Below are 26,074 nucleotides of genomic sequence, written 5' to 3'. Positions count from 1 at the left end.
TTGATATTCATTCATTTATAAAATTTTATTAATGTATATATAATAGAAAAGTAATATTAATACTTTATTAATACAAATGTTGAATGTATAGCCCAATTAATGGTACATATGCATTCACTTATTTTTTAAACAAATGCTTATTGACCTACTCTAAGAGTTATAAGGACAAATGAGACAATATCTTTGCCTTCAGAATTTTATATTGTGGTCTAGGAGACAATACACATATATAAGGAATGATAATACAAGGACATATATGATAAATTCCATGGCAGATCATAAATCTATATTCATTACATAAACAAGGGGCTTAGAAAAGTTCAGATTCCTTGAGAGCTTACTTCCAGCGGAGTTAATCAGGCTTCATTAGGAACATGACACTTAACTGGGTATGAATTATAGCAACATTTTAGCAGATGGAGAAGAATGTAAGGGTTTTCCTAATGAAAAGGGTGGGATGACTAAAGTACAGAAGCAAGAAAGATCAAAGAGGAGTTGGGAAATGGTGAGAATGCCAGTTTAAGTGGATCAAGAAGTACTTATGTCTGGTTTCTTTTTCCCCTTTTAGTCATATTTTTAACAGCCATCATACTCTTGTTCATTTAGCTTGTCCTTTTTGGGCTAATAAGAGCAGAATGACCACCAAACACAAAAAATGGATAAAAGTGCTAAAGGCCATGCTAATCAGTGAAGAAAGTCAATCCAAGGAATATAGCAGAATGAGAGGGTTTGGAATTGGGAAAAACCAATGTCTTCTTGTGAAAATTTGGGGGTTGGCCCTTTTTTCAGTTTTTAATCGTTTCTTTTTGTTTCTTTTTCTCAGGATTTCCTGTCTTTGCCTGGAAAGGAGAGTCAGAAGATGACTTTTGGTGGTGCATTGATAGATGCGTGAATGTAGAAGGCTGGCAGCCGAACATGGTGGGTCAGATTTCTGCTAACACAATTCTGTAGGAGTCAAGGGTGGAAGTAGGAGGAAGCTATGACCAGGGAGAGGGTTTCTCAACAATAAAGAAGGAAAATGGCTCCATTTTTATCTGATATACCTGGATATCCAATGGAACTAGATGCTTGGCCGGGTGCAGTGGCTCACGCCTGTAATCCTAGCACTCTGGGAGGCCGAGGCGGGTGGATCGTTTGAGCTCAGGAGTTCGAGACCAGCCTGAGCAAGAGCGAGACCCTGTCTCTACTAAAATAGAAAGAAATTATATGGACAACTAAAAATATATATGGAAAAAATTAGCCGGGCATGGTGGCGCATGCCTGTAGTCCCAGCTACTCGGGAGGCTGAGGCAGAAGGATTGCTTGAGCCCAGGAGTTGGAGATTGCTGTGAGCTATGCTGACACCATGGCACTCTAGCCTGGGCAACAGAGTGAGACTCTGTCCCAAAAAAAAAAAAAAAAAAAACACATTGATTTTATAGTCAGGAACCCAGAGAGGACATGCAGTTGTACTCAGAGAGTTTTTTACAAACTGTGGAGCCAGCACAAACTGCTGGGAAGGTTAATGAAGAGGCAAAAACAGTTGTCACTCCAGAAAACAGGACCCGTACCTCTTTGGATCCTGTCAAGATCTTAGTACTTTTCCTTGCTTTCCAACCTCAGGAAGATTTCCTGGTGACAAGGAATTTTCTGCAGTAGATTTACATGGTGAGAATTATGGGCTGCATTCATTAAATAAATTTAAGGATAGCAGCTACTTGCCTGTATCAGGTATATTTTTTAAAAAGGAAAAAAACGAGAATAGTAAAACTTACAAAGTTCCCGGTTGTTCAGACTTTTTTGTCTTTGATCTTTTTTGTGGCAAGGGAAAACTCCATGAGGGATTCCATACATGCAGAAAGGGAGAGAGAAACTCAGAAGAGCCTTTTGGTTTCTTAGGGCATCTGTACCGAGGGTTTCTACTTGTGTTTGGAGCAAGCATAAGAGTTTTAAGAGTTCTGCCTTGCATCCCTGCTCTCAAGCAAGACTTGATTGAGTCAGAGAAAATAGATTAACAGCCAGAGCAGAAGCATAAAAGAAATCAGGTTCTAGACATGAGGTTGGGGATTTTGTGTACCTCGGGGTCCAGGATGGCATTTTAAGCACTTGCAGGAGAGTTGAGAATTGATGAGACTGCAAAATGGGTGCCTGCCAGCAAAGGGCAGCTCAGTTCTGTAGGGACTTTCCAGGAGGATAGGTGTAACAATTTGCAAAGGCCTGCTAAGCACTTTTAACAGTCCAGTGAAGGGCTGAAGTGTCACAGCATAGTGCCTGATAGTGCTCTAAGCTGGTCCTTCTTTAGCTTATTTATAATTCAAAAATTTTCCTCTGCTGATGAAAGCTCCAGTGGGCACAGCATTGTGTTTATCTTTAATGCCAACCTGAAATAGTGATGAGCTGTTCAGAGGCATGCTTGCACACCTACATGCTGCACGGTTCCCTGGTTATTTTTAATTTGGTTTATACAGAGTGTGAGGTTGTGCTAGGCAAAACCCTATAGTGCTGCCTGATATTTTGGGTGGGAGAGTGCCTGTACTTCAGGAGAAGTAAAGGACTAATGAATTCAGTCTTATATACCATTGTTCTGAGAGGGAGACTAATTACCTGGCCTTTTATTTTAAACTAAGCTTCGACTGAATATATTTAAAGTCTTGAATTTAACCAATAGAAATCTGCTATATAAAGTTTAGGCTTTCTGAATATCTATAGTACATTCAAGGACTAGTGATGTAGATAACTACTTAAGCTGTCAATCCATAAGAAAATCCTCATTATGTTGCTGTGTATTTTGATAAAGTAGGTGTGTCCTGTGGGAGGGTCATTTGGCTGTGAGAATTACAATTGGCCTTTTACCTCTCATTGTCTTTTACTTCAGTATAACAACTATTTAGTAGATTATTCCATTAACCCTGCTTTAAGTTATTTTACATAATCATATGGGAAATTTGGCATATCTATAAAATGGTAATTAGAAATTGGGATATAAAACCCAGAGAAGCACTGAAGCCTTGAGCCTTCAGCAAAGTAAATGACATTACTGATGCTTACTATTGCAGATCTTGGATGATGGAGGGGATCTCACTCACTGGATTTATAAAAAATATCCCAACATGTTTAAGAAAATCAAGGGCATAGTAGAGGAGAGTGTCACTGGAGTTCATAGGTAAGATTTGACATGGGCATACCTGGTTTTATGTAGCCTAGACATATAATCTTGTAATCACATACCTATGGAGGAACACATTATGTTAAAAAATTGGAAACTGCTATGAGGTGACCAGATCTGAACCTGCACACTTATTTTTTAATTAATGCAAATAACAAACTTAAAATAGTGAGGGGGTCAGGTAGGGGAACAAGTGGAGTCCTCATGTTTTCTAGTCATTGTAATACAATGAATTCTTGTCCTTTTGGACAAATTCATTTATTCAACAAATACCTGTTGAACTTCTACAATGAGCCAGGAACTGCCCTAGGTGCTAGGGATTTAGCAGTGGACAAAACAGACAAAAAGCTGTGTCCTCATAGAGCTTATATTCTTACATAGAGTGCAGGGGTTCTGTTCTGTTTCTCAAAGGAGCACTAGTTCCCTGAGTAAAATTGGAATCATTTCTGTTTGCTGTTATTCACACATTAAGACCTGAAAGTATGAAATAAAATTTTATGGAAGTAAATTCTGAATCAGCCACCATCGCTGCTTCAAAGTATTGTTATCTTTTTGAATATACGAAACTATAGTATAACATACCTTCAGACTCTTAAAAAGGGATGAATTTTGAATAAAACCCATAGTTCAATGTGTAATTGACTCAGTGTAAAATAAAACTCCTATATATAGATATACATATTGAGATTATAAATTTGCAAGTTAAAATTGTTGCATTAGAGTAGTGGGATTATGCATGATTTTCAAAATAGTACTTAAAGTTACTACTTTTATAATTAAAAGAGGGAATAAATTTATATACAGTTAAATGGTAGCTCATGCCTAGCCTCTGGGAGGCCAAGGTGGGAGGATTGCTTGAGGTCAGGAGTTTGAGACCAGCCTAAGCAAGAATGAGACCCCATCTCTAGTAAAAAAAAAAAAAAAAAATTAAAAATTTTACATTTGAAATTTAGAGGTAGGTCAAAGATTTTCCCCACATAACTTGAGTAAGATCTTTATTCCTAAGCTGTATACAGGGTCTAGAAAGATTTGGGTTTCTTGTTCTAGCTCTTTATTTTTTTGAGATAATTTTATACATAAATCAGCTATCTCCATATCTTTCTTTTTTTTTTATTTCAGCATATTAAGGGGGTACAAATGTTTAGGTTACATATATTGCCTTTGCCCGCCCAAGTCAGGGCTTCAAGCGTGTCCATCCCCCAGATGGTGCGCTCTGCACCCATTAGGTGTGAATATACCCATCCCTGAAAGCTATGTTTTTATTTCTCAGTATCTACCTTATAAGACAAAACTAGTCATGTCACATGCTCTCATGCTTACCCAGTCAACATATTTCTGAGATTTGATATGAAAGCAATGGTGGATCATAATGTCTCATTGTTTTATATTCTTCTTGACTTCCTTCATTCTCAGGCTCTATCAACTGTCCAAAGCTGGGAAGCTGTGTGTTCCAGCCATGAATGTCAATGACTCAGTCACCAAACAGAAATTTGACAACCTCTACTGTTGCCGTGAATCAATTCTTGATGGGTAATGTTTATTATCTTTAAGATGAACTTGAGTTGTTGAGTTGAGGTTCTGATTTTTTTTTGGTTTTGCTTATTTCTGGAAATAATTCATGTAGCACCTCTGGATAATGTTTCCATTAATCCAGAGTTTTGTCACTTCATAAATTAAAATTATATTATTTTTATTTTCTTCTTTGTATCTTTTATTTCCAAGTACTATATATTCAGAACATTATATAATAAATGTATATGTTTTTATGTTCAAAAGTTACTGTGTAATCTACATCTTCTTCCCTTCTGCACTATTCCCAAGAAAAGGGGAAAAAAGGAAAAAAAAATCACATATATAGAGCTAGTTGGATGCCAAGGAGAAAATATGTATTTTATTCAACCTTTCTGGTCATTAAATAGTTTCTCTAGGATAGAAAGCAGACTTTATTTCAAAATGAAAAATAAACAAAAAACCCCCATGAAAACAAAAGGACTTAATACTAACCTCAAGGGAGAAACAAGAGATTTTTCTGATTTAATGTTTTTTTCCCTTAGTCTTAAAAGGACTACAGATATGATGTTTGGTGGAAAGCAAGTGGTGGTCTGTGGCTATGGGGAGGTAAAGTTTAACCTTTCATTTATTAGTTGTTTAAAATGTATTTTGCTGAGATATTCCAGAATTTTTCATTTGTATGGACATAAGAGTATATTCATTACCACTTTAGAATGGGAAGAAGTAGCCGGGCGCGGTGGCTCACGCCTGTAATCCTAGCACTCTGGGAGGCCAAGGCGGGTGGATCGCTCGAGGTCAGAAGTTCGAGACCAGCCTGAGCAAGAGCGAGACCCTGTCTCTATTAAAAATAGAAACAAATTAGCTGGCCAACTAAAATATATATGGAAAAAATTAGCTGGGCATGGTGGCACATGCCTGTAATCCCAGCTACTCGGGAGGCTGAGGCAGTAGGATTGCTTAAGCCCCGGAGTTTGAGGTTGCTGTGAGTTAGGCTGACGCCACGGCACTCACTCTAGCCAGGGCAGCAAAGTGACACTCTGTCTCAAGAATGGGAAGAAGTAACTTTGGAGGCCCACTGGTTAAAAGTATAGTCTTTCTTTTACTTTTGCATTTTTGCCATTTTTCCTTAAGTTGATTTTCTGACTTATTCCAGTACCACTGTTTGTGATGTTCTTTTAGCTTGTGTTTTGATTATAAATCGTGAGTGTGGGTGTTCTTATGCACATGAATGTGATAAGCAGGAGCCAGGGATTTGTTTAGGAACTGCATTCATTTGTTTTTCTTATTTTTCCCTGAGCATGAATCTATTCAGTGAAATTCCTTTTGGGGGCGGAAAGGGAGGTGCTCTTTACCAGAAGCTTTGGGAAACTGTTTTCTTGTTGACTTTCCCTAATATATGTGTTCTCTGTCCTCTTTAGGTGGGGAAGGGGTGCTGTGCTGCCCTGAAAGCCATGGGCTCCATTGTGTATGTAACTGAGATTGACCCCATCTGTGCCCTGCAAGCCTGGTAAGCATGCAAAGGGAGAATTGCTTCCTCCTGTATGTGTGCTGCCATCTGACATGTGACCTTGGAGCTGCTCCAAAGAATGATCTGGTTAATGCTGCATCTTATCTTAGAGAGGCCCAGATCCTCAGAGAGGCTGCCACTGGGTCTAAATTTCTCTTTCAAAGGTCAAGGAGCTCTGCTCTGAGAGAGCAGAGACTATCAGAAAAGCTACAATTTAGAATTCCTGTGGAAATAGTAACGGGATGCTTTGAGCCAGAGAACAAGTAGCTCCTTTCCGTCTCTATGTGTAATCTCTGCCACTTTGAAAACAATGATTGAAAAAGAAATAGGCTGGCATTGGATGTTGTCTGATGTGATGTACTGAGAAGAGCCTTCCTGTGTTATTCCCCTCCAAAATGTATAACCTGAATCTTTTTGGTTTTTTTTTTCTTTTGAGACAGAGTCTTACTCTGTCACCCACGCTAGAGTGCCGTGGAATCAGCCTAGCTCACAGCAACCTCAAACTCCTGGGCTCAAGCAATCCTTCTGCTTCAGCCTCCCAAGTAGCTGGGACTACAGGCACTCACCACCACACCCAGCTAATTTTTTTTTCTATATTTAATTGCCCAGCTAATTTTTTTTTCTATATTTAATTGCCTAGCTAATTTTTTCTATTTTTAGTAGAGATGAGATCTGGCTCTTGCTCAGGCTGGTCTCACCTGACCTCAGGCGGTCCTCCCACCTCAGCCTCCTAGAGTGCTAGGATTACAGGCGTGAGCCACCATGCTCAGCCTATAACCTGAATCTAATTGTGAGGAAACATCAGACAAGTCTAAATTAAGGGCAGAATCTGCTAAATCTGACTGAAGGATATATGAGAATTGTTTGTACTATTCTTGTAATTCTTAAGTTTGAAATTATTCTAAAATTAAAAAATTTGAAAAAAGAATAGTTCCTTTCTCATCTGTAAAATGTGGGTAATCATACCTACCTCATAGCCCATTATGAGAGTTCAGTAAAATAGTTATTATAAATTATATATTACATAATAAATATGTAATTATATAAGGTGCAGAGTTACTGTCATATAATAGATGCTCACTAAGTGGTAGCTATTATTAAAATTTTCTCTTGCCATCCTCAGCAGGATGGGAACTACTACTGTCCCTGAAAATTATTGCAGAGTCCTAGTATCTACAGCCTGGATACCCCATCCAGTCTTTACCATTAACCCTCTAGAGGAATGTCCCCAGAATAGAATGAAGCATGGCATAAAGCTTTTACTATAACCATTTCCTCCTGTCCTCCTTATACATCCTAGCTATAAGCCCACTGACTTCCCCAACAGAGTTGCCAGCTTTCTCTGAGTCAGGGCTTCAGCACACAAGGGGAACCATCACCCTTTTAGTATTCTCAAAGTTTATTATAGAAACTGAACATGCTTTAATACTGATTGCAGTACTATTGAAATTATCCTATAGACATGAATTGATCACTTACTATGTATTAGGGACTGTGTGATGTGCTGAGGATAAATAGATGAATGAGACAGGAGCCTGCTTTTAGAAGCACATGGATAGATAACCACTGTTTAGTGTGGTAAGTGCTGTCATGGAGGTAAACAGCACATGCTTCTGTAGGAGCACAAAGGAGAAATTTCTAACTGGAGAGCAAGGGGGTAGAGGAGAAAGAGAGGTCAATAGAACTGAGCCTTGAAATGTGTAAGTGTTTTCTTCGTTTAGATGTATATTCCAGTTAGAGGGAACATGTGCGTTGTCTCTGAGGAAGGAGATAGCATATCTAAGAAGCTGGAAATATTTTAATGTAGCTGGCAGATAGGATAAATTTGAGAGAATGGTAAAATCTGAGGTAGGTATCATAGGAATCATATGTCAATATAATCATATATATGTAGGTATTTGGGTCTTATCCTGAGAAAAAGCATCTCACTGAAATATTTTAAACAAGGAAGTGATGTGATCCAAATTGCATTTAGGGAAATTACTCTGCAAAATGATGTAGAGAGATATAAACCTAGAAGCAATGAGATTGGGCCAGGGTTTACTACAGTAATCTAGGCGAGAAATAATAAGACCTGAACTTAAGCAAAACCAGCATGTAGGAAGAGGAGGGGACAAATTCAAGAGACTTTTAAGAAATTAAGGAAAAAGAATCAACCAGATTTGGTGACAACTTCAGCTGGGAAGAGGCAGTAAGCTAGAACATTGTTGTTTGTATGGCTCATACAGTTGAATGAACAATGATGCTGTTGATCAAGATAGAAAATATAGAAGAAGAAATTGATGGAGTTGGAGGTGAGGAGAAGATAACGAGTATAGTTTCAAACAGAGTGAGTTTGAGATCCTCTGGGACATTCATGATGAAATATTCAGTGGATAATTTGATTTTTGACTATGAAGCTTAGGAGAGATCTAAGCTAAAGATATAAATGTGCAAACCAGCCACCTGTAAGTGGTCATTTGCAGCCAAGGGAAAGGGTATGGATGAGTACTGAAAAAGTGGAGAAAAGAGTAGAGGTTAGAACCCTACAGAGTACCAATATCTAAAGGTTGGCTGAGGTCAAGAAGAGACAATCAGAAAAGTAGGGGGAAAACCAGGATAGAAATGTCATGGAGTCCAAGGAGCATAGAGTTTTAAGGGGGCAAATAATGTTTAATGTAGCAGAAGAAATCATGTAATATGAGTGTAAGAAATATTTTTGGTTTTGGCATTCAGGAGATTATTGATGATGTTGGGGAGAGCACTTTCGATGGGTTAGCAGATTTAGTGGCTAAGTGGCACTTTCTAGAGTTTCCAGAAACCTGGCTGGGAAATCTCATGGTAATGCCTGGCTTTCTATTATTAGGAAGAAATAAGTTCCACTGATGGAAAAGACCCTTTTATTTCTGTCCTGTATGAACTAAGGAAATTGTTCGGATTTTTTGCTGTTAAGAATAGTCCAGCAATCTCAAGAAGTGACAGTGTAGGTACCAAAGGACCTTGGTAATAGCTTTTGAAGTTCTGTGGCAAAAAGCTCCCCGGCTGCCTGTTTAGGTTAATTGGTCGTGCTTTATTTCTACAGTATGGATGGATTTCGACTGGTCAAATTAAATGAGGTCATCCGACAAGTGGACATTGTTATTACCTGTACAGGTACGATTATGACATACTAAATGGGGTGGCACTTGAGAACGCCCATTAGGTCTTATTCCTATAGGAAAGTTTCTCTCTACCCTTTATAACTGCTGTGTCTCCATCCATCCTCAATTACCTAGGAGATGGGTAGGAAGGAGATTAATTAGCAGAGTTTTATTTGGGAAGCCAGATCTTAAATTTGTACACTTGATTTTTTTTTTCCTTTTTTTTCATCCATAGGACTCTGCTTGATATTGATTTTTTTTTAATTTTACCTCCCAAAGTGATATATATTTCTCTCTAGTCCCTATAATTAAGGCAAAGCTAGAGCAAAAGTCTTCATAGATAGAAAAAGTGGGAGAGGTTATTGTGCTAATTCACAAAGAGGTAGATTTTGAGTTTTAGAGAGGAATATACAGAGATGCTAATTTCTTTAGACTGAGATACTTATTTTTATGGTAGAACCATAAATCACAGGAACACTGGTTTTCTTTGATAATTCTATTTTAGGGGGAAAATCAGAATATTTAAAAAAATATATTTGTAGCCTCAGGGAGAGCTGGGGGCAGAGAATAGGACCCACAAGAAGCTATTCTTGCTTCACATCAATCCCCTGAATCTTTTTTTAAAAGTAGCTTTATTGAGATGTAATTCACATACTACATATTTCACCCATTTAAATTCACTATTTTCTAGTGAATTCACAGGGTTGTACAACCAACACCACGATCTATTTTTTTTTGAGATATAATTCACATACCAAACAGTTAACCCTTTTAAAGTTTACAGTTCAACAGTTTTTAGTAAATTTGTGTAACATCCTATTATCTAATTTCAGAACATTTTCATCACCCCAAAAAAGAAACCCCATCCTATTAGCAGTCACTCCTTATTCCATCCTCCATCCTTTGTGCTCCCCTAGCACTAGGCAATGCACTAATCCTTCCGTCTCTGTACGTTTGCCTATTCTGGACATTTTATATTAACATAAATGGAATCATATAGTATATGATCTTTTGTGACCAGCTTCCTTTACTTAACATGATGTTTTCAGGGTCCATCCATGTGATAGCTTGTATCAGTACTTCATTCCTTTTTGTTGCTGAATAATATTTGGTTGTATGATATAACCACATTTTATTTATCCATTCATCAATTGATGGACATTTGGGTTGTTTTCACTTTTTGACCATTAGGAATAATGCTGCTATGAACATTATATATAGGTTTTTATATGGACTTATATTTTCAGTTCTCTTGGATACCCAGGAGTAAAATTGCTAAATCATATGGTAACTGTATTTTTAATGTTTTGAGGAATTGCCAAACTTTTAAAAAGTGACTGCACCATTTTACAATCCCACCAGAATGCATGTGTATTCTAATTTCTCCATATCCTCACCAATACTTGTTATTGTCTGTCTTGATTATCGCCATCCTAGTAAGCATAAAGTGGTATCTCATTGTAGTTTTGATTTGCATTTCCCTGATGACTAATGACGTTGAGCATCTTTTCATGCACTTGTTGGCCATTTGTATAATACATCTTCTCTGGGGAAATGTCTGTTCAGATCCCTTGTTGGTTTTTTGTTGTTGTTGTTGTTTTTAAATTGGAGATAGGGTCTTGTTCTGTCACCCTGGCTGGAGTATAGTGGCCTGATCATAACTCACTGTAATCTCGAATTCCTGAGCTCATCTTTGCTCATTGTTGAATTGTCTTCTTATTATTGGGTTATAAGAGTTCCTTATATATTCTGGACAAGTCACTTATCAGTTATATGATTTGCAGATATTTTTTTCTCATTCTGTGGGTTGTCTCTTCATTTTCTTAGTGGTATCATTTGCATACAAAAGTTTTTAATATTGACATAGTCCAGTCTATCTCTTTTTCTTTGGTTACTTGTGCTTTAGGTGTTATATCTAAGAAACCATTGCCTAACCCAAGGTCACAAAGATTTACTCCTGTGTTCTTCTACGAGTTTTATAGTTTAGCTCTAACATTTAGGTTATGATCCATTTTGAGTTAATTTTTACATATTGAATGAGGTAGGGGTCCAACTTCATTCCTTTTCATGTGGATATCTCTTCTGTTTTTAAGGTAACAAGAATGTGGTAACCAGAGAGCACTTGGACCGTATGAAGAATAGCTGCATCGTTTGTAACATGGGACATTCCAACACAGAGATTGATGTGGTAAGGTCAAGTGGCTCATTATTGGGGGCTTTGTTTCCCTCTCCCTCCCAAAAAACAAACTGAAACAGGAAAGAGCAAGGTCACCAGCCATCCTAAGCATAACTTTTCTAGCAGAGTTGTCCATATCTGTTCACTTATTTGCCCTACAGCTTGCGCTTATAGATACTATAATGGCTCTTCATCTTAATTTAATCATTTCAAATTATTATCTTTCTCCTCCCAAGCTTAATACCTACTTACAATGTAAGCCATTTTATCTCTACGTTTAGGATTGAAAGCAGGGTAAACTCAAAACTACAAAAAGGATACAATGAATGTGAGTCAGTATAGTAGCCAGTATTTTGGGGGTATTTGGCTTTACCATAAATATGAGATAAGTAGGTCGGTCCAAGGAAATAAGTCAAGGAAGAAAAATCTATGTGCTGGGATGATTGTGCTGCTTAAGATTGACCGCATCTGTCAAATCCTATGGTTCCTTCTTTCTCTCCCTCTTTCACTGAGCTAGGTCTTCCCTTAACATATTTTCCAAACTGTAGTAATTGGGTCTGTAGGTGTCACAATCAATGCAGTGCCATTGTGTAGTGGCATGTGGTCCTCATACCTAGAAAATCTACACTTTGGTCCTGTAATCTGATTACATTCACTCTAAAATTTTCCCATCCAAAATAGCGCTTGGTCCTAAGAAGTTGCCCAAGTAATAGTTACTAGAAGTGTTATTTATTTCTTTTCAGACTTACCAAATATTTCTCAGTGTGACTTTCACTCTGGTTTTAAATTTTTATGGCATTTTTCGGGCATACTTGTATTTTTCTCTGGGTAACTGGCTCAAGCAAAGCATGTTTTCATCTCCATGGAGGGCTGCTCTGACTGAGTTTCACCATTGCCAGATAAGGATCAGTTAATATATTGAGATCCTGTTGGATAATATCTATTTTATATGGCTTCTCTTTTTAACTCTGTTCTCTGTTCTATTATTAAAAATAGCTGGCAAAGCAACCTACCCAAGCCTATTTGTACCCTGGGTGTTTGACTCATTACTCTATCTTACCATGATTTTGCTTATATGAATAATTTAGTTGGTAGTTGGGTTTTTTTCCCCCTTAAATTTCACTTATGTTCCATACTTCCCCTATGCTAAATGGCCGAAGATATTAGTATTTCTAAAACTGTCTAGCATATGATTGTCCTTTCCTGGATTAATCTGCTTATAGAGCCTTAAAAGGGGAAAAGCCTAAAGGGAAGTACGTGTGTCATGCCATAGGCCTTAATGAGAAATCTTCAGAGTCGGGGAAAGGGGAAAGAATTTTCCCTTCTAAACCCTCAGACAGCTCTGAAATAAAAATAACTGCAGATATAATCAAGTACCTTTCATATTTTTACTTTATCTCATTTCATCTTCTTGACCATTCCATGAGGCATTATTCTCATTCTTAATTTTCAATTGGAAAACTATGAAGTTAAGTACATTTTCAGTCATATAATTAATCCAAAATGAAATTGGAACACAAAACCCAGGTTTTTTGACTCCTAGTCTAGTTTTGTTTTGTTTTCCTACGTGTTTTATAAGTACCTCCTCATGACTTATAGATTAACTTTAAATTATGATGGTAATTTCTCCTTCAAATGCAGCCCAGACATAAATAATCTCTTAGAATAAAGGCCAGAAGACTCTTGACCTTCAATCACAAATATTTTTTGTGTGTGACTGCTATATGCCAGGTATTGGTCTAGATGCTTAGAGTCAGTGAACAAAACAGGCAAAGATTACTGCCATCATGGAGCTTGTATTTTAGTGAGAAGAAAGACAATAAACATAATAAATTTTAACTAAAATTTATATTATGTTAGAAGGCAGAAGCACCATGAAAAAAAGAAAAAGTAGAGAATGGTAAGGGGAATCTAGCACTGGGTGGTAATTTTAAATATAGGGATCAAGTTGTGAGTCTTATTAAGAAGGTGATATTTGGCCGGGTGCGGTGGCTCACACCTGTAATCCTAGCACTCTGGGAGGCCGAGGCGGGCGGATTGTTTGAGCTCAGGAGTTCGAGACCAGCCTGAGCAAGAGGGAGAACCCCGTCTCTACTAAAAATAGAAGGAGATTATATGGCCAGCTAAAAATATATATAGAAAAATTAGCCGGGCATGGTGGCGCATGCCTGTAGTCCCAGCTACTCGGGAGGCTGAGGCAGAAGGATTGCTTGAGCCTAGGAGTTTGAGGTTGCTGTGAGCTAGGCTGACACCACGGCACTCTAGCCCAGACAACAGAGTGAGACTCTGTCTCAAAAAAAAAACAAGGTGATATTTGAGCAGCCTTGAAGGAATTAGCCATGTGCATTTTTTGGTGAAGAGCATTTTAAGAAGAGATAAAAGCCAGTACTCAGGCTCTCAGGCAGGAGTGTGCCTAGGCTGTTTGAGGAACAACAAGGTGGCTGATGTGCTTGGAGTAGAATGAGCACGGGGCAGGGAAGAGTGGAAGATGAGGTCAGGGAGGTAACAGGCCAGATCTTAACAGGGCCTCATAGCCTATCATAAGAACTCTGGATTATGTTCTGAGAGAAACAGGGAGCCATTGTAGGGTTTATAACAACATGACTTATGTTTTAAGAGAATGTCTTTTATTTAAAAGGATCACCCTGGCTGCTGTGTTGAGACTAGCCCTAGTTTGGCAGGTATTACCAGGTTGCCCCCATATCTGCCACTGAGATGAGCCGGGGCCAACTCTCACTTCTCTTGTGTCCTTGTTGGCAAAAGGTATATGGCTAAGCTAACTGGTCCAGAAAGAGAAATGCTCAGAAGGGCTTTTGAAAGTTAAATTACTCAATGTTTGGTGGTAGTGTCACAAGGTGTGTGAAATGAAATTCAAGGAAACAGCAAATTCAACTAATAATTGAAACCAGAATATTCATTCACTATTTAGCATATTTATATTGAATACCTGCTCTGCTATGTGCCAAGTACTAATTGGCTGAAGAAATAGCAGTGAACACATCCTGCTCTCATTGAGCCTATATTCTAGTGTGGGAGACAGACAATAAGCAAATAATAGACGGTCAGTCAGTGCTTAGTATTGAAGAAAAACAGCAAGGTGAGGACATTGAGGATGCTATTCTAGTTAGGGTGGTCAAGAAAGTCTCTTTGAGGAGATGACATTTGGAAAAAAACCTGAATGAAATGAAGAAGCCAGCCATCTGAACCTTCTATTCAGAGACAATGGCCAGCCAGTAAAAGACCCTGAGGTAGACACCCACTCAGTGTGTTTGAGGAAGAGAAAAGAAGCCATGGGGGAGGAACTTTGGGCAAGGGGGTGAGGAGAAGAGGTAGCCCAAGGAGGTAGTGGGCTACATAGAGCTTTATAGGCCATGATAAGGACTTTAAGTTTTATTCTGAATATGAGGGAAGCCATTGGAAGGTTTTGAGTAGATGAATGACAAAATCTGACTTAGATTTTTAAAAATTACTCTGGTTTTTGTATTAAAAAAACACTCTAGAACTTGAGTAGTGATAGGAACAACAGGAGGGTCTTTCAGTATTACTGATGATAGGAGGTGGAGGCTGGGATTAGACGGGCAAGCAATGGAGGTAGTAAGAAATGATATGCTGTGACCAGTGGGATTTGCTAAATGGATTGGATGCAGAGTATGAGAATAAGAGAGGAGAATCACTATAAGTCAACTCGGTGAAACTGTGTAGCAGAATAATTTGGTAAGTATTTACCCAGATATTTTGAGTGATCAAAAATTTAAGGTTTTTTTGAGCCAGGCATGATGGCTTGCACCTGCAGTCCCAGCTACTCAGGAAGCTGAGGCAGGAGAATCACTTGAGCCCAGCAGTTGGAGAACAGCCAGGGCAATAAGTGAGACCCTATCTCTCTTAAAAAAAAAAAAAAGAAGAAATTAAAGTTTTTGGGGGTTTTTTTGGAAAGAATTTATAGTTTTACCTGTAAAACTTGAGATGTTGCCTGCTACACATTTAGAAAGGAATAGCTCATCAAAAGATTAGGTGATTTAGAAAGCTTCATTTTTTTCTGAGAAATATTAATGCTGTGAGTACTTAGGGAACCTGTTTTAGGGATTATGCTCTCAGCTGCCTTTTGGCCATGTCTTTCTTTTACGTGTTTCTTTTCTCTTGAAAGCAGACCCATATGCATCACATAGAAGTTCTGTATGATTGTAAGCTTCACAATTCAAGTGGTTAAACCATTATGTACACAGGCTTTAAAAGTTTTTCCCAGCCAAAGAATGATTTAACCTGAGACTTGCTATTGACTCCATGCTTTACTAGGACTAGAACTACAGTGTTCTCCCTGAAAAGAAAAAAAAAACAAAAAAAAACTGAAAAGCACTGTTCCAAATCATACGAGACCAATTTGTGCAAGCACAGTAACTGGCTAATCTATGGTGGAACATCTGGGAAGGTAGTTAAGAAGTGTCCTTTCTTTGATTCCATCATATCTTTCTTCCCAAGGAATATGCCTTAAGATAGGAGACTCTTGTTATCCTGGTGTCTTTGCTCCCAAGCACCAAAATTGCTTGTCCTCTGAAAGATTATGAGTGTGAAACACGAAAAACCTGACATACTTTATAATCCTGTCATCTCAATAAATGCCAGTGTTACCAATGAGTATCTCTTGGCTCTATGTGGTTATTACCCTTTGTGGTGCTATTTCCACTGGCTAAGGGATTTTATCTTGTATATCCATAACTTCTCAAAATGGTCTGTTTGCTTAAATTCTTCTGAACTCCATTTACAGTATTTACAAAATTTCTTTTTAAAATTCTGATTTTAAAGTAATAATTGCATAGTTTAAAATTCAAACAATGTAAATATGTTTAAAGCAAGAAGTAAAAAATTTACAAAATTGAGGTTATGTTGTTCCGCAACTTGATTTTTTCACTTAACAATAGAGAATGGTTTTCATGTTAACACACATAGATCTACTTTTTTTTAAAGGGTTGCATAATATTCCATTGTATGGAGTCATGATTTACTTTAACCATTCCCTTGTGGATTTAGATTTTTTGCTATTATTAATATAAATAATGCTAAACTGAACATTCTTGGGCACTTATATTTCTGAACTTGAACAAGAGTTTCTATAGGATAGAGCCCTAAAGGTGAAACCAATTGGTCAAAGATTAGGTACATATAAAATTTTGTTAGCTACTGCCAAACTGCCCTCTAGAAAGGTTGAACCAGTTTACGAAACTTGACAGCTCAAGAAATGTTACGTTTCCCATCTACCTAATAAAGAAATGGTCCAGACCATTAATACAGTTCTGTAAACACTGAAATATAATTTTATGTTTGTCTTTCCCACTAGATTGGTACTTCCTAGGAGGTAGGGACCATGAATTTCTAAACATTCATTGAGCTCCCCATTGGCTTAGATAGACCTTGGGAATACTAAAATGAAAAGAAAGTACTATTCTTGTTCATAAATAGCTCACAGTATAGTAAAGAAATCAAGAGTCTTATCTATATTCATATCCTTTACTACAATGCCTAGAATACGGTAAGTACTCAGTTTGTGCTTATTGTGTAACCAAAGTGTTTCCTTTTATTTGTCAGAAAACTACTATCTGACAGAACTTCTCAGTTTTGTCAAACGAACCAGTGGATAGTTTTGGAGTATGAATTCCCTTTCTATTTTAGGCATTAACTATTGGAAGAAGGAAGTTGTCTTAAGTCTGTACCCTGTGACTGTTATTTGATTGCTACCATTAATAAATTTAACATTTTTTCTCTTGTTCTCTGAATATACAATATACAGAAATGGAAGGAGGGTGAGCCACTGGGAGCTTTACTCTACCATTAAGCATTTCTTTAAAGGCTACCTCACATTTGCACTTAGGTCACAAAGCTTCTGTAACTTTAGGGTGAACCACCATCGTTGAGAAGGTGGAACTTGGGACATCGGGACATGAGGGCAGAACCTTGAGCCCCAGCATGCTGTTTAGGACATTCAGCCTTCTTTTACTAATCCCACTGAGCTTGGATCGTCCTTCTTTTCTGTGTCTCTTCAGCACTTATGTATTCAGTTTGCACTGTATTAATTTGCACTTTGTTTGCATGTTGCTTTGTAAGTATTTTAAAGGCTTTTTTTCCTCTCACATATGTGTTGTTTTCCAACTAAAGTGCAAGCTTTTTGAAGGCAGAAACCATGTCTTTGGTTTCTTTTGTATTTCCCATAGCACCTTTTACTGTGAGAGTGGGCATACGGTATATGTTGTGGAATGACATCCTGAGTGATCCCTCCCTGGCTGGGCCTAAGATTAAATTCCCTGAAATGGAACAGTCCTAACCAACCCAGGACAGGTATTCTCCATCTGGCATGTTGGTTGCTCCTTTCAACTTGCTATTTGAAATGGCTCCCTTCAACATCTTTTTGTCCCCAAACTGGGACTTGCCATGGCTGATGACGTGCTTGCTGTATATGTTCCAGGCGAGTCTGCGGACACCAGAACTGACCTGGGAGCGAGTGAGATCCCAAGTTGACCATGTGATATGGCCTGATGGCAAGAGGATAGTACTGCTGGCAGAGGTAAGACAGGCTGGCAAAAGATACTCCCCCTTGACAGGAGAGACTGCAGTACCAGGGTCCCTCCTCCTCATGTTCTCCCATACTTTCAACTCTTTCTTTTTAGTACAAGTTTGACTACTTTACCAGAAGATTTTGCTTCTAATTGTGAAAGATCTTTTCAGCAATTAAGAAACTATTTTGGTTCCCCATTTTTCACCAATTATCCTGTCTCTCCATGTCACTCCACAGGTTGAGTCAGATAATGACTGTTACTGTGGAAGGAATTCACAGATAGAACCAATGCCACTTTGAGTGATGCTTACAAAGAGAGAGATAATGTCATTTGTGGGATGGTTTAATCAGTGAACACAAAGTAGATAGATATTTCTGACTGTAACTATCTTGGGCAAGCTCTGGGAAAGTCATGTCTTTGCTGATAGAGTCCCTGTTCTTGAGTATCCATTCCCTTGAATTGAGCCAGATGGGTAGTAGGTACCCAGCTATTGGTTGCTTGATTGCTATTTCCCCATCCTGGCTGCTTCTAGCTCACACTTATTCTTGACATTCATTTCACTTAGCCTTCCATGTCAATGTCTGACCACTTTTCCTTTCTTGAAAGCTCCTCCTCCCTAGTCCTGGATCCTGACAGCTATGCCCCCTGTTCTTGCCTTGAAGCTTTCTCATCTTCAGGGAAAGATATCAAAATAACAAGGAAAATAATACTTTTCTCAGGTTTTGATTTTCAGTCAGTTTTTCTTTTCTTTTTTTATATTAAACTGAATATGAAAAGTGAAAGATAAACTGTCTTTATCTAGGAGTCCGTAAAGTTTCAGCATCCTTGCTGTTCTCTTCACCTTTTTCTCACCTTATCTCACCTTGTCAAACACCTTAGGGCATTTATAAGGGAACTGAACTATTTCTTCACAAAGAAGGAGTGTGTATGGGGAGATGACAGGTTGTTAAATATGCATTAGTAGCTTTGATGTCAGCCCACTGTCTGGTAACTTATTTCTAGTTGTCCTGGGAGGTCCCACTTAGTAATTTTGGTGACAAAAGCACGCACTGCAGGTGTTTGTGGCTATATGGTTGAGCAAAAAGGATGATTAGGCTTCCTGGGAAACAAAATAGGAAAGGGTGGCATCGGAGGCAGTTTCTAGCCCTTCTGCTGTCTGAATCACCCACTCAGCGTATAAAACTGCCTTGAATTCAGGAGAACCAAACTGAGGAAGAAGCACAAAAATCATCACAGCTTTCTAAATCCAACAATACTTCCCCTCACAACCTGGACAGAGCACCCCTGGATTTAACTAGATAGTTGCTTATTTTAGGACAGTCTTTCAAAAAACGCTGATCCTTTGAAGGAGGATATTATTCTAGAGAGAGTAGAAAATTCAAGAGAAATATACCCATCTTTGCTGTAAGTTTTAGTGTCATGTGACCATCTGTATTCTTTTTTTACATAATTCCAGAAATCTTTTAGCTATTACCCTCATCAAATTTTCCAGCATTTTTTAGTGGTTTCATTTAAATGTCAGTTCCTATTTATCAAATACCTTTTTATCCAGCAATGTCAGTTGGGAAGTGTTTGGAAAATAGCAGTCACACTCTTCCCTCACTCCTCAAAGGCCAACAACTTTGTCCTAACCCCATTTGTATCTTCACCTTTGATCACTAGGGCCGTCTGCTGAACCTAAGCTGCTCCACAGTGCCTACATTTGTGCTCTCAATCACCGCTACTACTCAGGTGAGGCCTCCAGAATGGGGCAGCAGTAGGCTGGAGAGGGTCCTCAGACCAGCCTGGTTTCACTTGATACGGGGTAAATTGCTGTGAATGGCACTTCCACATCCCTCTCTCTGCTTTCCTAGGCTCTCGCCTTGATAGAGCTTTACAATGCTCCTGAGGGACGCTATAAGCAGGATGTCTACCTGTTGCCCAAGAAAATGGGTAAGTACATGCTCTTCCATCCCATCATCACCAAAGTAGTTCAGAGTCAGAAGCTAAAGGAAATTTGAGGGCATAACTTTCTTAGGGATAGGGGGAAAGAAGATCTCTTTATCTTGTAAAGTAGGAGCTAAGATTCCTAGGCTCCATTCCCAGCTATCCCATTTTTCCACATGGGTTGTCCCAGTGAAGTTGTGACATTTTGCTGTGATTTAGTTTACCTGCCTGTGAATTTTAAGGATTTTTTCTCATTAAGTATCTTGTAGGCAGGAATCTCAAAGGAGAAAAAAAATCTTCCCCCAAAAGAGAGGAATCATTTCCTACCTTATGATATCTGACTTATTCCAGTTCTAGGCTGCTAAGTAGCCCCTACCAAACTTTCCCAGACCATGTGAAACTTTCTTACTATACTTTTCTTTCTGTGTGTAAGAAAGGGTCTCACTCTGTTGACCAGGCTGGAATGCCATGGCATGGCATGTTCATAGCTCACTGCAATCTCCAACACCCAGGCTCAAGCGATCCTCCTGCCTCACCCTCCCAAGTAGCTAGCTAGGTCAGGACTACAGGCAAGCACCACCAGCCCTGGCTAATACTTTTTATTTTTTGAAAAGACAGGATCTCACTGTGTTGCCTAGTCTAGTCTCAAACCTCTGGTCTCAAGTGATCCTCCTGCCTAGGCCTTTCAGAGTGCTGGGATTACAGGCATGAGCCGCCGTGCCCAGCCTCTTACTATGCCTTTTAAGGCTAACCCTGTTGTTTCAGGCCAAAGGACAGACACTGAATATTCAGAGTCTAGTTATGTGGGTGTTTCGTATAAGAGAAACATTAAACTGTGTTAAATTTTTAAAGAGCCTGCGTCAGGCACCTGAACTGATGCAGTGTGTTTACAGACTCCTCAGGCAAATATCAGGGAATAGATCAGTTCTGGTTTTGTTTTGCTTTACCACTAGGTGCATAACAACTTTTAAAAGTTAATATATTTTTCTTTAATAGACACTTTGGAAGGATATAAAAGAAACAAAGCAGTCCATATTCTGACCAAATATGTAATGAAGTTGAGGAGACCATACAGATACATGAGAAATGACATATAATTATGAATAAATACTATGTGTTCAAATAATAGAATGTGAACAGAAACACATAAGAACTAAGAGTACTGAAAGCAAAGCAGACAATGTAGTGTCCTTAGTTATTCCTTTCCAATTTCCCCAGGTGTTAGTTTTTCTAAATGATACAAAGTATAGAACAATTCAAGTTTCAGCTTAACAGTTTTTAGTCCCCTGGCTATCCCATTCTTTCTTTTAGATCCTGAGGCCTATTACTTCTTTCATCTCTCCCTCACCTTTCTGGGATAAGGAAAGGTTCAAGGCTGAAAGTTAGAAATTTTATGGAAGAAATGTTACAGCTTTGAAAAGCACTGGGCTTGAAGCTAATGGCAACCATTCCCTAGAATTGAGGACCAGTGAGCAAAAGTAGAGCATTTTTCATTCAGCTCCAGGTATTAGACAGTTACTTCCAACTTTTTAAGGCCTAGCTTGGGAACCAGATAGGAGGCATGAATGCTTATACCAGGGCTTCTGTGTTGTATTCCAGATGAGTATGTGGCGAGCCTACACCTGCCCACCTTTGATGCCCACCTGACAGAGCTGACAGATGAACAGGCCAAGTATCTGGGACTCAACAAAAATGGGCCCTTCAAGCCTAATTACTACAGGTGCCTTGGGCATCCTCCAAATCAGGGACACCTGGGTAGTGAAGAGCTTCCTGCCCTAGAATTGGTCTTTGTATCCCGACCACATACATTTACAAGAACTCAGAAAAATAATCACACCCCCTCTCACTGCCACCCCCAAAGGACTTTTCAAGGCCTTGAGTAGTGTTCCACTTCCTGAATTTGCCTTTCTCCATTTCATCTTGCTATGGTTTTTATCTCTTTATAAACAAATACTGGCATTTTTCACTGATGTGAAAAGGGGACACAATTATCTGCCCTTATCATAGACTCTGGAAAAGTTCCTGCCTACCTGTTTCACCTTTAGCCACCTTCATGTCCTAGCATCCCCACTAGCTGATAACATCACCGTCTCATCTTTCTTTTTCCCTCCAGGTATTAAGTTCCTGTAACTCAAGCCAGAAGTTTTAAGGAATAGAACTCCAAGCCTTTTCTCCACTACTATACAAGAAAGAATTCAGCAAGCTGCTTCTCCAATCAGAGCTGCCCGCCGTGCTCACCTTATTTGTTAGGTTATTTATTTATTAAAATCTAGAATCCTGTGCCTGTAGCTTTGGCCCAGAGTGTGGTTACTGCCCTGAGGGCCATCAGAGTCACAGAGGACAGGCTGAGGAAGGAAAGACATGGGGTAACCGCTCCCAGTGCATCATTCGCATCATTCCCTGTGGACTCTGAATCCTCAGCAGTGGCCATTTTTCTCTTGTTCAGGCTCAGGAGTTAGTCCAGGGATTCCAGACTCCTTGTTCCTTGGGGTTTTTTGGAATAAATTATCAGTAGCTGCCTTTCTCAGCTTCGGCCCTTCCCCAGGTGAGGCCTTTTGGAAGCCTCTGCATTAACACAGTCTTGACCATCACTATCACTGCCTTCTTTATACAAAGGCTAGTAAGGAAGGAGTGTTATTTATAGCTTTGGCAAGCTACACCGGGAACTCAGCTGTGCTGTGCCTATTGGGGGGGGGGGTCTCCTTCCTTACCCAGCATTCCTTTCTTCTTGAATATTTATGTCCATTTTAATGCTTTCTGGTTCCAAGAGGGATGTGCCTCCATTATTTCCTCCACAGCTCCGGTGTTTGTCAGACACTTTGTCGTCTTTCTAACCCAGCTAACCTCTGCTCAGGAAGTGGGGACCATATCTACTGGTACCCATAGTTTTACTTCCTTGTCATTTAACTGGTTTCCTAAGAATCCCCCTCCAGATTGGTGCTGTCTCAGAAAGGAGGGCTTGTGGTAAAACAGTGCTTCCTGAAAGTTCCTGCTGTTGCCTAAAACTACTTCCAAAAGTGAGTAGGGAAAGGCATCCTTTCCCAGGGATTTAGGGGTTTAAGGCTTTTTTTTTTTTTTTAATGGGACAGGTCTTTCAGGCCCACGGCATGACACCCTAAAGAAACAGTATATTTATTTGTTCCCCAGGAAGGCATTTGCAGCTTGACTGGACGAGGGATACAGAGATGACACTGTAAACTGTATCCAGATGATCAAAGCTAGTTTGACTAGTTTGAACCTCATCAGAAATTCATCCCTTTGGCTATTTCCATTGATGAAACTGAGATCTGCAATCTGATCTGTGGTCTTTCTTTGCTGGCTTATCTTTTATGATTTGACCTCTTCCATTTTCTGTATTTTAGAGAATATAGAATAGTTTCTTGAGTAACTCCAACATTACAAAAAATTAGTAATGTGAGCTGCATGAAATTTTATGTCCCACCCAAGAACTGAGTTTCTTTTGGATACTGACATACTGGTCTCAGGGGTTCCATTGGGAGCAGATTAGTTCTAAGAGTTAAAGTCTGGAGTGACCCTAGGAATATTGAATAAAATAAGTCCCTCTTCCCCCTACTGATCCTATTTAACACTGTGTTTGTTTCCCATTTTTTCCTATGCTGGTCTGCCTCAAAGTCTCAAGACCAAGGTGACTCAAGGAAACACCATATCATCCGTGATCACTATAACTTTCCCATCCTGATTCTCTTCTCCCACCGTTACTCTCTCCAACTTCTCCTGGTCTTCACATATGCCCTCAGAGCTCATCTGGAAGTGACCTTAGTATTGGAGGTAGGGAGGTGGAACTTGGGTAAATGGCTGTTTGCCTCAGTAAATAATATACAGGCTCAGCCTACTCAGTCCAGTTCTTCAGAGGCCATATGTCTCAGCAAGTATGGAGAAGTGCTACATACATGGCTATATTCTTTTTTATAAGGAAGATTATAAATGTTGAAAATCCCACTGAGCCACTCAGTTCTTCCCTTTGCTTACCCAGTTCTGATTTTTGTATTGATTGGATCCTTTTAGTAAAAGATTCAGATCCTTGTACCTCATCTTATATCCAGAGCAGATTCCATTTGGCAGATATATGGACTCTAGCCTATTATGTTCCTAGACCAAAAATCATAACCTGCTGATTCTCAGCAAAGCCTTGCTCTCTATGGAGCTTATTGTGTGCTGGTATTTATAGAGTACACTCTGCCTTGCCATAGTGAAGAGACCCATTCCAAATAAAAAAGGAGCCACACTGGGCTTCTAAGTTAGGTTGCCAGTGCTGCTGCCCATGGTGAGGTATTTGCCCCTGCATTTCAGGTGACCTCTCTTCCTCACTCTCTGGGAACCCTGTGTCATCAAGCATTAAGAAGAAGGAAGCCGGGTTTCCCAAATATTTGGGTTCTATCTTAGTGTTGGAAATCTGGTCATTATTCCCTCTACCTTTGGAATCAGAGCAAATGTGTCTTCTTTCCTCCAGCCTCTCACCTTAGATGCATCCTAGCTATCTGGAAGCATGGGAAAGAAGGCTAATTATCTCTTCATATGTGGCCCTTGCCTGTGAGGATACATACCATTTTCTCTACAATGAATTTGTGCAAGTTTTCAAGGTCTTTTTTGCCTTCTTAATGGAAATAGTTTTTTCTCATTAAAAAAAAATTGTATCTAGTCTACCTTCCCTTTGCCCCCCTGCCTCCCCATCGTACCTTCCCATATGAGCACGGCTCCCACGGCCACACACTCCTGCAAAGCTTTTTTGCTGCTTGGCTTTTCTCTAAACAGATATGAAATTGCTGCTCCTGTGGTTTTCTCAAAATTAACTGTGTCATGGTTTAAAAGAAAAAAAGGAATTAAAATGCAAAATTATTGCATTAAGCTTTTTTATAAAGGAAAATTACGGAAGGAAAATAGGAAACACCAGCAAATTATATGTGGATAAGTTCTAAACTATATATACATATATATATCAGTAATCATCTAGTTCTGTCATCTTACTGAAAGGAATACAACCTCTAAGGATCATCATTTCTAAGAAGCTCTTGGAAATCTTTATGTCTAAGTGATTGTATTAGATCAGCAATAATGACTATGTAATCTCAAAAGACAAATAAAATATTCTTAAAATGGATGCTTGTCTTAAGAGGTTTCCTTGCTTCTGTGAAACAGGAATTCGGAGATGAGAGAGATCTCCGGGCAACAACCTAGAGAGCCTGCTATGGGGCAAGGATGTGGAAAGCAGAAGCAGTTAATAGTAGGCATATTTGACTGCCCATACACCTTGCCTGTGTGTGTAAGGAACCTGCCTTCTTAGACCCACCCTGGGGAGCTGAGAACTGGAGGCTTAAGGCAGAGAAGCTAAAGCATGGTTCTAGATCCCCTGAGGCCTCTGTGTGCTGCCCTTAGCTGGAGAGCCCAGGAAGTCAGCATCCCCACAGTTTGGGACCAAAGGTATCTGACACCTAGGACCTGAATGTATTTGGCCAAAAGGAAGAAAGAAATGAATTAGGCAGAGGTTTGTCTCTGAATCATGTTGCCTGACTAAATCAGCAATCAGAGGATGAATCCAGCTGCCTGTTCTTTCTCAGCTACCAGTAAGGTAGCCATCTTTGGGTAGCTTTCTGATAGCCACCTTCTTTAGTGGACAACCTAAACTAGTTCTGCATCCTGTTGCAGGATATTTTCTTTCTTTAGCAGAAATCTACCATTTTGACTTCTATTTAGACTATGGGTCACAGGGCTAGTATAGTTTGGGCAGTTGGTAATGCTGATGCCATTTCAGTTAAGAGAGGGAGAATGCAGCAGCTAGCAATGAAGCCTGTGAGTTTATTCCCTACAGTAGGGCTTGACTCCTCTTTTGTGAAGGATGGAGCCTCAGGTGCCTGAGTCTTAGTTTCAGGTTCATGGGTAAGCCCAGGCTGCCCACTGCTGTGCACGTCACTCCACCTCACAGTATTGTGGAAAGAGCTTGGACTTTGAATCAGGCTAACTTGGGTTTGAATCCCAGCTCTGCCATTTACAAGTTGTATAACTTGGCCAAATTATATAACCACTCAGAGCCTCAATTTCCTTGCCTGTGAAGTGGATAATGCTTGTCTTCTGGGTAAGGGTAAGGATTTAATGACCTGATGTATAAAAAATGCTGCTTACAGGGCC

At 39.3% G+C, this 26,074-nt stretch overlaps 1 protein-coding gene across 7 annotated transcripts in view; it reads left to right on the top strand.

Moving 5' to 3' along the window:
- Positions 1-25,049, top strand: part of AHCYL2 (adenosylhomocysteinase like 2) — a 163,650-nt gene extending 138,601 nt beyond the window's left edge. For all 7 annotated transcript variants that reach the window (XM_045565515.1, XM_045565514.1, XM_045565520.1 and 4 more), the window contains exons 6-17: positions 824-918; positions 3,036-3,142; positions 4,559-4,675; positions 5,200-5,263; positions 6,076-6,164; positions 9,226-9,296; positions 11,377-11,471; positions 17,914-18,012; positions 19,667-19,735; positions 19,858-19,936; positions 21,530-21,650; positions 22,044-25,049. In XM_045565515.1, the coding sequence (XP_045421471.1) occupies positions 824-918; positions 3,036-3,142; positions 4,559-4,675; positions 5,200-5,263; positions 6,076-6,164; positions 9,226-9,296; positions 11,377-11,471; positions 17,914-18,012; positions 19,667-19,735; positions 19,858-19,936; positions 21,530-21,650; positions 22,044-22,050 (1,013 nt within the window). In that variant the 3' untranslated portion in view covers positions 22,051-25,049. The remainder of the gene's footprint in view (positions 1-823; positions 919-3,035; positions 3,143-4,558; positions 4,676-5,199; positions 5,264-6,075; positions 6,165-9,225; positions 9,297-11,376; positions 11,472-17,913; positions 18,013-19,666; positions 19,736-19,857; positions 19,937-21,529; positions 21,651-22,043) is intronic.
- The last annotated feature ends 1,025 nt before the right edge of the window (positions 25,050-26,074 follow it).

The sequence above is a fragment of the Lemur catta genome, chromosome 11 (genome assembly GCF_020740605.2).
Source record: "Lemur catta isolate mLemCat1 chromosome 11, mLemCat1.pri, whole genome shotgun sequence".
NCBI classification, from domain to species: Eukaryota; Metazoa; Chordata; class Mammalia; order Primates; family Lemuridae; genus Lemur; species Lemur catta.
The sequence above is the reverse complement of the archived record's forward strand: the minus strand, read 5'-3'. Positions and strand labels throughout refer to the sequence as shown.